Source organism: Dendropsophus ebraccatus, chromosome 2 (genome assembly GCF_027789765.1).
Source record: "Dendropsophus ebraccatus isolate aDenEbr1 chromosome 2, aDenEbr1.pat, whole genome shotgun sequence".
In the NCBI taxonomy this organism is placed as follows: Eukaryota; Metazoa; Chordata; class Amphibia; order Anura; family Hylidae; genus Dendropsophus; species Dendropsophus ebraccatus.
This window is the reverse complement of record NC_091455.1, coordinates 181,439,020-181,456,144: the sequence shown is the minus strand read 5'-3', so window position 1 is coordinate 181,456,144 and position 17,125 is coordinate 181,439,020. Positions and strand designations below refer to the sequence as shown.

At 41.1% G+C, this 17,125-nt stretch overlaps 1 protein-coding gene across 1 annotated transcript in view; it reads left to right on the top strand.

Annotated features, from left to right (window-relative positions):
* WDR48 (WD repeat domain 48) overlaps nucleotides 1–15,931 on the top strand; it is a 32,074-nt gene extending 16,143 nt beyond the window's left edge. Inside the window, exons 9-19 of the mRNA XM_069958849.1 lie at nucleotides 677–751; nucleotides 879–981; nucleotides 3,346–3,443; nucleotides 4,669–4,776; nucleotides 4,927–5,023; nucleotides 5,114–5,209; nucleotides 5,304–5,412; nucleotides 5,503–5,590; nucleotides 6,807–6,883; nucleotides 9,111–9,303; nucleotides 10,524–15,931. Coding sequence (XP_069814950.1) covers nucleotides 677–751; nucleotides 879–981; nucleotides 3,346–3,443; nucleotides 4,669–4,776; nucleotides 4,927–5,023; nucleotides 5,114–5,209; nucleotides 5,304–5,412; nucleotides 5,503–5,590; nucleotides 6,807–6,883; nucleotides 9,111–9,303; nucleotides 10,524–10,619 — 1,140 coding nt within the window. The 3' untranslated portion in view covers nucleotides 10,620–15,931. The remainder of the gene's footprint in view (nucleotides 1–676; nucleotides 752–878; nucleotides 982–3,345; nucleotides 3,444–4,668; nucleotides 4,777–4,926; nucleotides 5,024–5,113; nucleotides 5,210–5,303; nucleotides 5,413–5,502; nucleotides 5,591–6,806; nucleotides 6,884–9,110; nucleotides 9,304–10,523) is intronic.
* The last annotated feature ends 1,194 nt before the right edge of the window (nucleotides 15,932–17,125 follow it).

Sequence of the window (17,125 nt, the reverse complement as noted above, 5' to 3'; positions counted from 1 at the left end):
TTATGTGTTATTTTCTGTTTGTTTTGTGTTTTTTTTTGTGCTCTAAAAACAGCAGTTAGCAAAATGCTTTACAGCAGCCACATGAAACAAGGAATAAAATAGTCTGGTAGTGACTCCCTGCTCTGTGGCTTGTGCGAGGGGAGGGGAACTGTGACTATTAACACTGTGAATAGTGGATCCTGTAAAATATATATACAAATTTATATTAAAAAATATTATTATTATTATTATTATTATTATTATTATTATTATTTCCCCTCAAAATTCTGCAGTAGTTTCTTATTGTATCATTATGTGGAATGAAGCTTTGCTTTACTGATACAGAACTGCATAGACATTAAACATAACATTCTGTGGTTACCACTAGAGACATTTACTGAAGTTACACATTGGACTGCGTACTGTAGCGCTCCTACTCGTTTTGGCTGCAGGCAGCTAGCAACCATGTTATCCTTTATGTCTATGCAAGAAGTTTTTAGCAAAATGAAGCTCTGACTGCTGTAAAGATAATATTAATCTTCTCTGCATCATACTAAAAAGTAGAAAATAATTTTAAAGGTTTTTCTTTTCTTTCTTAAGAAATGTGATGTAGACACAGAAGGGTTGCAAAGAAAGCATCTGGTCACTTTGGATTATGTAATGTAATACTAAATTTTCTAACTCTCTCTCTTTGCAGATGGAGCTTGACAGATCTGTGGATCCCCCTGTTGCCCTTTGGGTTTCAACAACCAAATCCTCAGTAAATAAGTGGGTAAGAGACTTATGTGCTGCTGATGTGTCATTGTATGCCACGCATTTGTTGTTAGCCCAATAACCTGATTCAGACCCCAACACCCCCACCTCTCAGAAAGGTTAATCCTGACATAGTTTTCTTTTAGCCTATAAAAGGTATAATGAACTTCAGATCTTCAGGAGATTATGAGAATGACTGTAGTACACCATTGAGTCCAATCTGCACTCAGCCTGACCAAGTTATTAAAGGTAACCATGACCATTTATTGCATATACAATACCCAGCATTCTAACCTGCATGTCTGCATCTGTTACAACTTTCTTGCTGCCTGAACTATAAGTCATCAGGGCGGTCCAGTGCTTGATTGATAGCGGTCACCTTATACCCAAAGAGGGAGAGGTTTACAAATCAAGGCTGGTGCTGGTGGGTGAGAAAAGCTGCCGGAGTCCGCCCTGATGACTCATGACTCAGGCAGCATGAAAATAATGACAGGTTCCCCCTTAAATGGGCACTGTCACTACAAATAACTTTTGACATGTCAAAAGTTATTGATCACTGTGGGTGTCGCTGCTGACACCCACTCTAATCAGACGATATAGTTGGGGAGAGATTGCGGCAGCGCGATCCACTACCTGGCAGGCTGCTTATTCTGTCAATATTTTCTCATAGACTTCCATTAAAAAATATTGAAAGACTGCACGGGCGGTCAATGAGTGGATGACGCTGCTACTAACCCTGTCTAGCTATACCATCTGATCAGAGCGGGTGTCAGCAGTGAGACCCACTGTGATCAATACCTTTGGACATGTCAAAAGTTATTTGTAGCGACAGGTACACTTGAAGTATCATTCTGTGATTTGTTGGCTTTCAGGATACATTAGGGAAAATCAATGTTCCTGATTTTGCTTTTGCTAATTTAGCCAAAAACTAGTAAGACTGATTCTCCCATTGTCTTCTGTAGACTGGCAAATTAGCTGAAACAATGCATGCATCTCTATTTTCTATTTTATTTCCTTGGTAGTGATGGATCCTGTGTGTGTATTACACATTTATACACAGATGTATACACTTTTGCGGTCCGAGACCAACCCTGGTCCATTAACGACATGTTATTGGTTTGTTCCTTCCTCCCTATTGAGAACACATGCATGTTCAGCTGAGCATAAATGTGTATACAGAGATGGAAGGTATGACTGTCGGCCATGTGATTGTTGGGCCAGATACCTTAGAGCGAGGTATCCATATACGCATCTTTATGTTGCACATAAAGGGTCATTTATGTCTTGTATAAAAAAAGGGAAGTTTACAAAATCACAAGATTATAGAGAAGATAATAGTGATTATAGAAGATATTGTTTATGGCTAAAGAGGTTGGACATCTGCTCTGAGTCCATCATCGGGTATCTCAGCTGACAATGGGGAGCAGACTGACCGTACCCTATGGGCATTATATTATCTGCAGATCGTGTATATGTCAGTGCAAGCCACTCGCATTCTATGTTACGGTCATAGTAAGGCTAGGGATACATGGTAACATGTTGGGTGACAGCAAATCGAATTCAAGTCAATATATTTGTGCGACGACTTTGTTAAAAATAGTGCGACTGTGGCACGGTTATATGTCACATCTCACAATGTGATGCCATTCACTAACATTATGTGCAATTTCGCAGTGTGAGGCCATGTTCACACAACGTATGTTTTGTTTAAATCCCAGCCGTTGTTGCAATTTGCTGCAACGGCCGTGATTTATACAAAACACACATTCTATTGGAATGCATGGAATCCCGGCCGGAGTGTATACACATAGTATACGCTCCGGACGGGATTCCATATGGCCGCACAAAAAACTGGCATGTCTGTTTTGTGCGGCTGCTATTCATTGAATAGCGGCCACAGAGAACCTGTCAGTTCACATAATTGAGCTTGCGGGCGAACATGGGTGCACCCACATGCGAATTTACCAGACGTTAAGATCATCCAGCCGGTACTGCAGTACCATCTGGGATGTTCTTCAGTAACACTGGCCGTTCTGTAACCCAACAGGGTCACAGAACGGCTGTTTTTTCACAGTGTGTGAACATGGCTTGACAATGCAATCTTTTTGTAATTTTGTCATGCACTCAAGATCGCTGCGTAGCCCTGGCCTAAGAGTTTGCTTATTATGACTGTATTGGGTTATTAGGTTTGCAATTTTAACCTGTCTATCAGTAAAGTGGATACTGCATTGTACAATTTAGCAAAATGGAGTTTAGCACTGTATAATGTGGGTATGCCCAGTGAGGGAAATGCAGAAATATATGACAGGTAAATGTGTCGTCCTCTTTAAAGGAGTCTGTGTGGTGGACTAAATAAATGTGAAGTATTCATAATAAAGTAGAGGGAGGGGCTGTGACAACCATGTGGGTGTCATAGTAAGTTGTATAGTATAGACCTCTAACTTCTTTAGACATCTTTATTTTGCAGAATATTTATTTACCTTACAGAATAGACTGATAATAAGTAAAGGGATGGGTACTAGAGGTACTTTAGTCGTCCAGTTGGTCATTGGTAATATATGTGATTGATCAATGAGTGTGTGATTTTTTTTTTTTTTTTTTTCCTCTTTCAAGGTGGTGCAAGCATTATTCAGTGTAACATACTGAATGACAAGAGGCACATACTGACCAAAGACACAAATAACAATGTGGCATATTGGGATGTGTTGAAGGTAAGTCTCTCCTTTTTTGTCTTTAGCAATAAATGAACAGCTATAGCTACCCTTAAGGCTGTGTTCACACTATGTAAACGTACGGCCGTTGTTGCAATCGGCAACAATGGCCGTACTTTATGCAGATTGGAACAATGCCTTATTTTCAATGTGATCCCAGCCGGAGCGTATACACATCGTACACGCTTCGGCCGGGATCCCATGAGGGGCCGCAAAGAACTGACATGTCAGTTTTCTGCGGCCGCAATTCAATGAATTGCGGCCGTAGGAAACCCTGCCAGTTCACACAATGAAGCGAGCGCCTCCGGCCGCTTGCTTCAGTGTGTGCTATGGGAGGTTCTGATGCGGGCGCACGCTGATGCGCCCGCATCAGAACCCTGCGGCCGGAAAGATCATTCGGCTGGTACTTAAGCCGGGATGATCCAGGCAGAGACCGGCCGTTCCGTGACCCAGCCGGGGTCACGAAACGGCCGGTCTCATACGGTGTGTGAACATAAACTAAAGGCGTATTCCGCTCAGGTAAAACATCTCCATAAAACATGGAGATCAGAGCGGAGACAAAGTGAGCAGCTCACACACAGTTTTCTGTGTCTTCAGCAGAAGCACTGTGGGAAGGAGACTGAAAAGATAATAACAAGTATGGAACGAATTGTTAACTTCCAGCAGGGTGGAATGAGTCAACATGTATTTTACCTGTGCGAAATACCCCTTTAGGTTGCGTTCACACCTACAGGATCTGCAGCAGATCTGCAGCAGATTTGATGCTGTGTTCAGTTATTTAAATGAAATCTGCTGCAGAAAATCAGCTGCAGATCCTGTAGGTGTGAACGCACCATTAAAGTGAGTCTGTCACCTGTTTATGTTGTTTAAACCAGGGGCAGCATGAAACAGATGCAGGCAATGAGATGCTGGAACACTATGGGGGAGATTTATCAAACATGGTGTAAAGTGAATCTGTCTTAGTTGCCCCTAGCAACCAATCAGATTCCACCTTTCATTTACCAAAGAATCTGTGAGGAATGAACAGTGGAATCTAATTGGTTGCTAGATGCAACTAAGCCAGTTTCACTTTACACCATGTTTGATAACATGGTGTAAAGTGAGTATGTGCTTGAGCAGTATTATAGTAAACTCATAGAAGCCTTTAAATAAGCAGATCGTTCAGCACACCCTGAGCTGTCCATTCGCCTCTATAGCTGTGTGCAATAACGTCTATTATTTACAGGCTTGCAAAGTTGAAGATTTGGGAAAAGTGGATTTCGAAGAAGAAATTAAAAAGAGATTTAAGATGGTCTATGTCCCAAACTGGTTCTCTGTTGACCTGAAAACTGGGGTAGGTATTTTTTTTTCTATTACTTACTACGTGTTACTGAGTGTAAAATGATGTGGATTGTAACACCGCATGCATTTGAGTAGTCACCTGCCTTATGAATTGCAGTATGATTGTATTTGCAGTCAGGTTGACAGTGTGTCTTCTCAACAGATGCTGACCATCACTTTAGATGAGAGCGATTGCTTTGCAGCGTGGGTGTCTGCCAAAGACGCTGGGTTCAGCAGTCCAGATGGGTCCGATCCTAAATGTAAGGGTTTAGCTACTAAAGAAATGTGTATTGTATGTTCTAGCAGAAAAAGATCATTGTCATTGATAACCTGAATGATTGGCTTTGCAGTGAATCTTGGGGGACTCTTATTACAAGCATTGCTAGAGTTTTGGCCAAGGACTCATATAAACCCCATGGAGGAAGAAGAAAATGAAGTAAATCATGGTGAGGAACCTTGGAGCTTACTGTCATTTATTGAAATATTATTTCACATGTAACCTGATGTGCACCAAACATTGACTAATGTGTATTTGTGCAGTGGCAAATGGTGAGCAGGAAAGTAGGATACAGAAGGGCAATGGCTATTTCCAAGTGCCACCTCATACTCCAGTTATCTTTGGAGAAGCGGGGGGCCGCACCCTTTTCAGGTATGTTACCTGTGCAGCTTTTGGCAGGATACAGAGGTCAGATATTGTTAATGTATGATCTGATTACTTTGTTCTTGTCATCCCTTGTAGGTTACTCTGTAGAGATTCTGGTGGAGAGACTGAATCCATGCTCCTCAATGAAACTGTTCCACAGTGGGTGGTAGATATTACTGTGGATGTAAGTATCCTCCCTTGTACACTCCCCCCATCCCCTCACCCTCACATATCAACGTATTGAAGTATGTGGTTACTGAAAAAAAAGTAACTAAACTGAAAGTCACTTAAAAAAAAAAGGATAGAAACTTTTATACTAATAAAATAAAGGTACTGATGGTATGGGCTTGCATTATCCGTTGTGATGATGTCGGAGGCTTGACTTATAAAGGGGATCTCTCTAGGTTTATGCTGCCTTAAATGAGGAAAGCATAAACTAGTAGTAGAAATGCAGAACACAACGGTATTACTTCATCACCACATCATTCTGTTCAGCTGTTCTCCTGATGTGCAGGAGAACAGACTTCACACCGCAATGGCTGCTGATTGACAACTGCCTGTCTAGGCACAGTATAGCTAGACAACTGCCTATTCATGAGCACCAGAGAGAGCTTGTGCTCATGAATATTGAGGACTGCTGGGCACAGGCATAAAATGGAGAATACTAGGAGAGTCCTCACTATTTAGGAGGCTGGAACAGCTGCACAGAAGGATGTAAGTGATATATCATTCTGTTCAGTTTCTCTGTCACTAATTTATGCTACCCGCTGATACGACGGCATAACCAGAGTCTCTTTAAGCAGTCACAAGTCACTCAGTTTACAGATAAGATAACTGTTTGCTCCTCCTCCATAAACAACTGTTGTCTATGGACTCTGTCTGGTATTCAAATCTTGCAACATTCAAGTGTCTAGTTGCAATACCAGCGTATCGGACCTTTCAATGTGTTTCTTTTTGCCAACAGAATGTAAAAAAATGTGAAAAAGTCATTGGTGCGATCTCCTGTGGCCTCTCCCTGCTCTACCAGTCTTGATTGATAGATCTTTCCTTATATGCAAACTGTGATCTATCAGTCATGGCTAGTGAGGTAAGGAGAAGTTGCCAGTGACCAGGGTCTTGGTTGATTGTTATAACAGGTGGAGTTCTTCTCTCCCCACCCTCTGTACTTTTGACCAAGTCTGTCCCGTAGACTTATACCGTCTGTCTTGGTCACGTGGCAGAGATCCAGGAGAGAACAGTGATCTGTTGGGAGTCTGATCTGGTAGATTATGTATTGAAGCACCATACGTGAAGCTGGGTAACTCTTTTTGTGCAGTGAATTAGCTTCCTTAAGACTCATTCATAAATTGCTGCCATGTATGTGGGATCTGTAGTAACGTTTTGTGGACTTTCTCTTGTAGAAAAATATGCCCAAATTCAATAAAATCCCATTCTACCTCCAACCACATTCATCGTCAGGAGCAAAAACCCTGAAAAAGTAAGTGTATATATATTACAGTTATCTGAAATCTTATATAGAGGTTATATAGAGAGTTCTAAATTAAAAGGTTGTATAGTTTAAACGATTTAGCTTTGCTAGATAAGTGGTCCAAACAGTGGAAATTGAAGTTCAACGTTTCCAAATGTAAAATAATGCACTTGGGGAGGAGGAATCCTCTATCAGAGTATCACATCGGCAGTACTGTGTTGGAAAAGACTTCAGAAGAGAAGGATTTAGGGGGAGTGATATCTGACAGCCTTAAAATGAGTCACCAGTGCAACCAGGCAGTAGGGAAAGCAAATCGTATGCTGGGGTGTATAGCTGGAGGTATAACCAGTAGGAAGAAGGAGGTTGTGATCCCGCTGTATAGAGCTCTGGTGAGGCCACATCTGGAATACTGTGTCCAGTTCTGGAGACCTCATCTAAAAAAGGACATTGATAAAATTGAACGGGTCCAAAGACGGGCTACAAAAATGGTGGAGGGTGTGAGGCATAAAACATATCAGGAAAGACTTAAAGATTTGAATCTGTATAGTCTGGAGGAAAGAAGGGAAAGGGGGGACATGATTGAAACCTTTAAGTGAGAGGTTAGTTGGGGGAAAGATCAGAAGCAATGTGAGAAAATATTTTACTGAAGGAGTAGTAGATACCTGGAACAAACTTCCAGCAGAGGTGCTTGGTAAATCTACAATAACAGAATTTAAACACGCCTGGGATAGACATATATCTATCCTAAGATAATAAGAAAGAAAATACTAAAAGGGCAGACTAGATGGACCTGGTGGTCTTTTTCTGCCGACAGTCTTCTATGTTTCTATGTTTCTAAATAAAAACAAATAACAACCTGTAAAGTAATACAGGGGTACACTAAACTCACCCTGCCAAGTCCAGCACTGCCTCTGGTCAGTTTTGATGTCTCTGTTTACTTACCCTGATGATGTGCTGTCCCATCTCTCCTGATGACACTCCCAAGCACAACCACAGTGTGTTGGGAATGCCATCAAGAGAGCAGGGAGAGCACATCATCAGGGTAAAGTAAACAGAGATATCCCAACTGACCAGAGGCAGTGCTGGACTTGGCAAGGGAAACATGGTATATTTTATTATTTTATACCCCTAGCAGTCCATGATTTGTTTAAAGGAGAAGTCCGGCAGATTATAAAATCTGGCAGGGGTAGGGGGAAATTGATTAAGTTCTAGCCTACCTCTCCCCGTGCCTGTGGGGAGTGCCACGACTTGGCTCAGTCACTGATTGGCTGAGCGGCTAGTCCATGAGCCAGGCAAGGCCTTTTACCCCAGAGTCGTGATATTATCCCAACTCGGGGAAAATGCCTTCCAGCAAGGGTCCCATGGCCGATACCATTGCTCACAGTGGGTCCGGCGAGAGGTAAGTCAGTACTTGTAATCAATTCCCCCACTGCCCTGACGGCTGCCTAACTTTATAATCTGTCGGACTTCTCCTTTAAATTGCACAACCCCTCTAATTGTTAAAGGTGGAAAGTGGTAAGAAGGCTAAATATTATTGATCAGCAAATGTTTTACTTTTATGTTTTTATAAAGGATCACAGTAACATTGTATGTTTACGGAAAGAGCAGTCGAGATATGTTAACATGCAAAATATACCCTGACTTGGCTCTGTTCATCTGAAGTGGCGTCTGTCACCTTTTGGCTCCAGTGTTAAAATAGTTTCAGGGAAAAAGAAATAAAGGCTAGTGTCTACAGAATGCACATATGTGCTGATAACCTGTGTCCGTGCTGTCATTGGGGTCCATCTCAACCAGTACACACTCCTGTATGCTGAAGCTGCATGGACCGTTCCACACAGGGAAACTCCCCTTAGAGTTACTGATGACGATTATATAGTTATAATGAATTGTATGACCATTCAGACCCCTGACTGTATACTCTTAGCCTATTTAGAGATATGAGGATTGTACACTCTCCCCCCTGCAGGTAGAGATGGTAATGGCTATAGCTGCCTTTGTGATGTCACTGATACATCATGGGATTGATAGCAGATTTGAAAGGTAGAAAATTCAGTTTAAAATCTGAAAGTCAAGATGGAGACAGACCAGTGGTCATGTGACCCAGGTGCAGTAATGAAATTTATAGATGCAACAGAGCTGGGATGAAACAGATGACACTGCAGGAGAAGTGATGTTAAGTGTGCATCATATGGGCATAAAATCTTAAATGTGTGCATTGTGTTTTGTCCATCTCCAGGGACAGATTGTCAGCTAGTGACATGCTGCAGGTCAGGAAGGTGATGGAACACGTCTACGAGAAAATAATAAATGTGGACACAGAGTCTCAGACGACCAGCTCCTCGAATAATGAAAAACAAGGAGAACAGGAGAAAGAGGAGGACATCGCTGTGCTGGCGGAAGAGAAGATTGAGCTTTTATGTCAAGACCAGGTATCTAAACTACTTATGTCCATTTTATTAAAGGGGAACCATAAGCAGGTTAGACAGGTCAGGCTTCATGTTGGATTTTAACTGCTGGATCCTTCTGTTCTCTGGGAGATGAGCTGCTGGTGATGGGTTTGGCTCTGCATTTTGCTTTAACCCCCTAGCGACAGATGACGTACATTTATGCCATCTCGCCGCTAGGGGAGTTCAGAGTGGGTCTGCGCCGCAATCCCGACTGCTATCTGCAGTTAAATGCTGCTGTCAAACATGACAGCTGCATTTAAAAGTCTTCTGTGCGGCTTTCCCTGGTGTCTAGTAGGGGTCATGGAGGGGGGATCCCTTCAACTAACCGGCCCAGGTCTCAGCGTCATAATGGTGAACAATCTGGTCTGCATCAGACTACACCAATAGAGCACCGATCTCATTGATCGGTGCTGTATAATCCATACTACACTGATCCCTATTAGAGATCAGTGTAGCTGTATTAGAAGTCCCCCAGGGGACTAAATAAAAAAAATAAATAAACATATTTGGTATCGCTGCGTGCGTAATCGCCTGAACTATTAAATTATCTCATTACTGATCTTGCACGGTAAACGGTAAAAGTGCAAAAACCTGCCAAAATTGCATCAAATCCAGAAAAATTGCAATAAGAAGCGATCAAAAAGTTGCATATGCGCAATCAAGGTACCGATAGAAAGAACACATCATGTCGGAAAAAATTACACCTCACACAGCCCCATAGACCCAAGGATAAAAGCGCTATAAGCATGGTAATAGAGCAACTTTAAGGAACATTTATTTTCTGTAAAAGTTTTTTTTTTTTTTTTTTTTTTTTTTAAAGCCATCAAATAATATAAAAGTTATGCAAGTTGCATATCGTTTTAATCATACCGACTTTAGGAACATAGATAACATGTCAGTTTTGCCATAGGATCAACGCGGTAAAAACGATGCTCATGTGGGTCTGTAGGGGAGAAAATACAAGTGCTATGGCTTTTAAACACGAGGAGGAAAAAACTAAAATTGGCTCTGTCATTAAGGGGTTAATATGACATATGGAAATTTGCTGTCATTGTCTGATAATCCCTTTTAAAGTTTATTTGCACTTAACACTACCATTTAGACAGGGACACATTTTTTTTCCCTCTTCTACCTCCTCTATTTAACATGCATAACCCAAGGGAGTAGTTTCCTCTAACCACAGATCACATTACTTCCCACAGATTCTGGATCCTAACATGGACCTGCGGACTGTGAAACATTTCATTTGGAAAAGCGGTGGCGACCTAACTCTTCACTACCGCCAGAAGTCGACGTGAAAGGAGTCCAAGGAACAGCTACACTGACGTTATCGTTGTGGACTAAAAACTAGGACTGTATGGAAGCCCTACTGAACTCTTATACATACTATAGGTTTCAGACGAGCCAGTATGGACGCTCACATATACCCTTAGTCAACCTACCTGTAACAGATGATCCCACCATTTTAGTTCCTTGGGTTTCAACATAAAATGACCACAGATAGGCAAACCTTTGTTATTTGTGTGTGTTTTAATGTACAGAGTCGTTGATAAAGATTTCTAATACTTCTTTCATTGATCTCTTCCAAGACCATTTGCATTAACTTGGAATGAAGAGCTACAATAGTCATTTGAAAGATTCCTTGGAGAATAATAATTGTTATAAGTAGCTTTTTATTGGTCACCTGCAAGCAGTAAACATGTGGGTCTACCTGTACTAGAGAATGCCGCCATATTGGGGACAAGCAGTCCTGGGATTTGCAGGTTCTGTCGGCAGAATAGCACAGCAGCACTATCTACACATCCGTGAACAATGGCAGCTGTTCTTGTGGAACAATTTCTGTGTATGGGGAATACTGGGTGCCGTGTGTCTCCTGATGCTGTGCATCATATGAAGTTAGACTATCCCACACATGGAGCCACGTTCTGCATAAGTGTCGCTCTGGCAATATATTTTGTAGCATTAACATTCAGAGATGCGGGGACGAGTAGAGACAGTTTCATATATTGTAGAATGAATTTGGAAATGTAAATAAGGTTGCAGTTTTTCCCCTATAGAATTTTATGTACAGGTTTATTAGTCATTGCCTATCGGCTGAATGAGCAAGGCTTCTGGGCATGCTCTGTGACCTTTATGAGAGGTCATTCTACAGGGAGGGCTGTGAATACAAGCTATTGTTTATACCTCTGTTATCTGTATCCTGTCTGTGTTAATAAGTGGGGAACTGATCTGTACAGAACAGAAACTCTCATCTTAGTTTTAGATCTAGTGGCCAGGGTGAAAATTGCAAGTTTTATGGATTTAATATATATATAGTAAAATGTATGTTAAAAAACATCACCAAAAATTCCTAAAACCATGTTTACCATAATTACTTAATTGGAACAATAGACTGTATTCTACTGACACATTCCCTTTAAGTTTTCAGTATAGCAACTAAAGCTGCCAATGAGATGACACTTCCTGTTCTGTTGACATGAGAGATAAACAAACTAACTGAACCTGAACGCTCTGAATTTGATTACCAGTGGCTGAAGAAGTTGGATGTAGCCCTAAAGCCCCTATTACACGGGCTGCCAGTGCTCACTTGCTCCTCTTTCCCCGTTCACTGCAGGTGCGTGTAATAGTGGCGGTAGCGAGCGGGGAAAGAAAAGCAAGCAAGCGCTGACAGCTGGGGAGTGCAGGGGGGGCTGCCTAGATGGTCTGCTGCCATCGCTCCTATTCCACAGGGCGATGGCAGCATATCAGCCAACATCGTTCATGTCAGCTGATCGTTGTCTTCTATTACACAAGACCATTATAGACTGTAACGGCCGATATCAGCTGAATACGGCCGATAATCGTCTTGTGTAATAGGGCCTTAAGGCTCCCTGGAAAACACAGAGCCATAGACCTATGGCTGTATCCATGTTTTCCAGGGCTCCCAAGGGCTGCATCCAACAACTTCTGCCACTGGTATTCAAATTCGAAGCATTCAGGTTCAGTTAGTTTATCTCTAGTCTCTAAAGAACTCTGTGGTAATGAGGACACTGCTAGAAAGTGATCTCTACTAGTTCTGTAGAGATAAGGTAACCAAACCTAAATGCTCTGAATGTGATTACTGGTGGTAGAAGAACTTGGATTTAGCCCTGGGGAGTTCAGGAAAGCCATCCTAGGGTTGTATCCATGTTTTCCAGGCAGCCTTAGGACTGCATCCAAATTCTTCAGCCATCGGTAATCAAATACTACTAGACAGAAGAACAGGATGGATCAGCTCACCTCGCGTCTGTGAGAGACTGTATCTGATTAGAATGGGTGGAGGAGGGTGCACGATTCCCAACAGTAGCCAAACGTGGATTGACACATGAAAACAAAAGGAATAGTCTCTTGGTCCAGCACTCCAAGATGTTTAGAAGTTATTCAATGTTAAAACATAACTTTAATTACTTAAAAATCCTAAAACCAACGCGTTTCGCGCCGTGGCGCTTAATCGTAGTAACGATGTTGAGTAATTAAAAGTTATGTTTTAACATTGAATAACTTAATTGATCAAAGCGGTTACCATGATTAAGTGGTAACGAAACGTGTATTCCTTTTGTCCACTGGTAAATGGAAACAATGCAGAGCAATCCGGTTCGGTTTGCTCATCTCTGATCTCTACAGAACTCTTGAGAGATCACTTTTCTAGCAGTGTCATTATCACAGACAGGATTACAATGAAAGGTGACGTTGGTGGCCAACACAGACCACACCATTCACAATAGTTGATCACATCTCCCCTCGTCCCCTTCGCTGCACAATGACCTGCGCGGGTTATAGAGCACGCCTAGAGAACGCTCCCATAAAAGTCAAAGGGGGGAACAAATGGAAAAAAAAAAACGAAAAACTGATGGGCAGTCTGGCTGTCACAATCAACTATATGTAATGCTTTATAAAAATTAAGTGAGTTACACTATTAGCCACATTCACACACTGTATTTGGCCGTTATACAAAGGTCGGTGTTTAATAACACTGCTTCATTGAATAGCAGGCTATGTAACCACTGTATACACTATGGCCGTGGTTCTCTGCGGTGGCACAAAATAAATGACAGGTCTATTTTGTTCGGCCACTCTTCAGTGAACAGCGGCCATACAAGATAACCTGTGCTTACAGTGTAAGGTATGGCTCCTGGCCCAAATTTTAATGTCAGGAGAACTGAACAGCCCACATGCCAAAGCAATCAGCTTTATTTATTCCCCCCAGTCTGTTTCCTATAGTCAAGAGGGCAGCCCCCATAATAATGTACAGAAAATGGAACAAAAAAATTGTAAACAGAAAATGGAAGGAACGTGTGAGTGCCTGGTTTTGGTTATTGCAAGAGACTTAGAAAAACAGCTCTAACCACTATATTATTATACTATATATTAGTGGGGAAAAAAAAGATATTTTGGGGAATATTTTATGTGTAATTGTGGCCAGCCTGTTGTGGGGGGGAACAAACTCACTTTTCTCACTCCCCCGTCAATTTCTGTGTTTGAAGCTGGCACATGGTATTGCCTGCGCAGACAGTAGCTGAGGTGGGACACCACTGCAAATGCTGATGACAGCATGCAATATCACAGGCTGACACCAACACAGCAGTGGTGAAAAGTATAGTGAGTACTTGTTTTTTTCACCAGGCTGAACACAATGATAGAATTACCGTGTTAAACTGTACAGAAATTTGTAGATTAGCCCGAATCTGTCAATTAAATTACTTTTTAAAAAAATAGCCTGTAAAACTAAAAATATATAACATTGCAGTCTAGGAGTGTAGTCTGGACCACCCCCTATTTACTGTGTAACAGTTGTGACAAGTTTTTTTTAACTTTCACACTGATTGGAGATGAGAGATTTTGCAGTACAAACAAAGCGAATTGCTTGGAAATCTGCTTATCAGCCTGCTGCTCTTGAACTCTGCTGCTCCATTTTTGGTGCCTGGAAAAGCTGTATCCAGTCCTGGGAAAGTTTTCCCAGGACTGGATACAGCTTTTCCAGGCACCTGGGGCAGAGCGGCACAGTCTACAGAGGCAGCCGGCAGATAACTTAGCGATTCGCTTCATTTGTATTGTAAATTCGTTCATCTCCTACCCTGACCAAGCGAAAACTCCACAGGACCAAGAAATCTTAGTCAAACTGTATTATAGATTTATATTTTAAAGCTTTATCAACCATTTATGAGAGGCCATTTTATGTATTTTAAAGTAAAAACATATTTTGGAACAATGAATGGTATAAAATAGTATGCGGCTAGTTTTGGTAAAACCCCATTGTGTCAACTGGGCCTTCAAAAAAAAAAGAACAAAAAAAACTTCCCAGTCTGGTGGGTCACTCTAGATTCTGTTAACAGGCATTATCATTTTGATGCTATACCGGAAGCCATTTTCTCTGTGTCGCTAATGGGCCGTTCACACAGAGATTTATCTGACAGATTTCGGAAGCCAAAGCCAGGAATGGATTTGGAAAGAGGAGAGGTCTGTTCCTGGCTTTGGCTTCAAACATGTCAGATAAATCTCTCTGTGCAAACGCAACATAAGGAGCAACTAAGGTTTTGATGTAAAAAAATTCTGCTACTGCTTTGTGTCCACATCTACTGTAGACTTGTATGTTTATCCATGGTTACAAATGACAAGCAATTCTGTTGCATATTTAGGCTGGGGGGAAAAGGACAGAGAAAAGGGCCAATAGGGCAAAAAAAAAGTCTGACAAATGGATCAAATGGCAACTAGGGGACAGAAGACACTGTTTACTAGTTCTTTCAGTTGTTTTTTTTTTGGTTCATGTAATAGCTGAAAATACTATGTGGAAGAATAGCATACTGTTTTCTCTGTACCCCGCTTGTTAGTCTGAGTGGAAGAAGGGTATGACTGTAGGATCAGACTACAAAGTGTGTTTGTAGTCTGTTACCATGGAGACACTTAGATCTACATAGGTGTAGACACAAGACAGGTAATCCTGTACACAGCATCTGGAATATTTCTTTAAAAAAAAAAAAAAAGGACACCAACGCGGTCTAACATTCCCACTGTCTCCTTTTAAAGGGTTTATCTATCTTACTAATTAATGGTTTATCCAGAGACTAGCCTATCAGTTTTATGTCTGTGGGGATCTGTCTAAAACAGTAATTCAAATTTTTATTAGCAATATCAAAAACTTATAAAACATATGAAGGCAACATGCAGCAGAATACTAGTAACCAATCATTGTGCAGATTGTAATGGGGCTTCTACTGAAACCTACTGCCACAAGAAGACATTGCATAGGAAGAAAGGCAGAGCGCTCACTCTATGCATAATAGAATATATCTAAGAATTAAATTATTTAGTTTTATTGAAATTTGATTACCCACTAGATGGGCGTGTAATGACATCCAGTCCTGCATATCGCAGAAATCTTCTTTTCGATCTATAATTTGTGTTGTGCAGTTATATCAGGTTTTGCTTTTATTCCAGTAACTATTTATGTTGAATTGTAATCGGAGCCCATATTAATATGTACACTTCCACTATGATCCCTCTGATGCCGTTGTAGTTTTGGGGGGAATATACAGAATAGTTTAATGAAGTATACTTTATGGTTGTATAGAATAAAAAGATTTGATTAAATAAAGTTTATTGTGCAGTTTATGGACAAAGTAGCAATATATTAATGATGACGAAAATTACTTACAACATTGATCAAGGAGGGACATCAAAAAATATTACCAGTGATAGACATGAGACAGAAGAAGGTATGGGAATATCAGAAAAAGAGTTCTCATATCAGTGACCACTAAGGAAGTAAAACACAGCTATATTTTACAGGTACATCTGATATACAACACAGACTACTGTGGGCTTCATCTATTTTTTTTTTCAGGTGTCAAACAGTCACAATTTTATTTAAAATCACATAACGCCGGAATTGGTAAACCCCTTACTCAGAGAGTCACCCTCCAGCACTCAGGTGGGGGAAAAACCCTCTGTGGAGGAAACCTCAAGGGAGCCATGGCTGGAGAATTGCCCCTCCCCTGGATTTATCAATCTACTGGTCTTTTGTTTCCCTGTAATGCTGCACAGATCACTTTACAGCAGATTCCTTATCACAGACAGAGCAGGAAGTCTTAGCTTAGTTTTATGCTTAATGGCTAGACTGAAAACTGCAGTATTTTAGGATTATTTTATAATAAAGATAGTAAATTGCAAATAAGAAAAAACACCAAAAAATATTTAACTTAAACTTGCTTTACACAACAGTTTTTCTGATGACATATTCAGTTTTAAGTTTTAGGATTTTGATAATTTGTGGACAAATCTTTATACTTACAGTTTATCCATGTTGAGTCTAATAAGATGAAAAAAAACCTCAATGAACAAGATTTTAAATGGAAATAGTCACCCTCCTGGATAACAGTTTTCCTTTAGGGCCCATACTGGGAGTACGAAGTGGGGGCATCGCACATCCATTGCCACAGTATTATCAGTGCAGTGTACTGTAATAGGGTCATAATAGTATATATCCCATAGTACACATAGTACAGTTGTATACACATAGATCAAGTTCACATATATCCTCATTGAAGTTGGATAGTTCTTGGTTAGGGATTAGCGAATTTACAGTACTAGCAAAACTCTGTTCCACTCTGGGTGCCTGGAAAAGCTGTATCCAATCCTGGGTAACTGGATCCAGCTTTTCCAGGCATTGAGAGCGAAACAGAATTCAAAGGCAGCCGGCTTACAAGCCGAACGCAGAGCCTAGTAAATTTGCTTATTCCTATTCCTGGTGATCAGTGACCACAATGAGGCACCTTAGGGTTCATCTAAT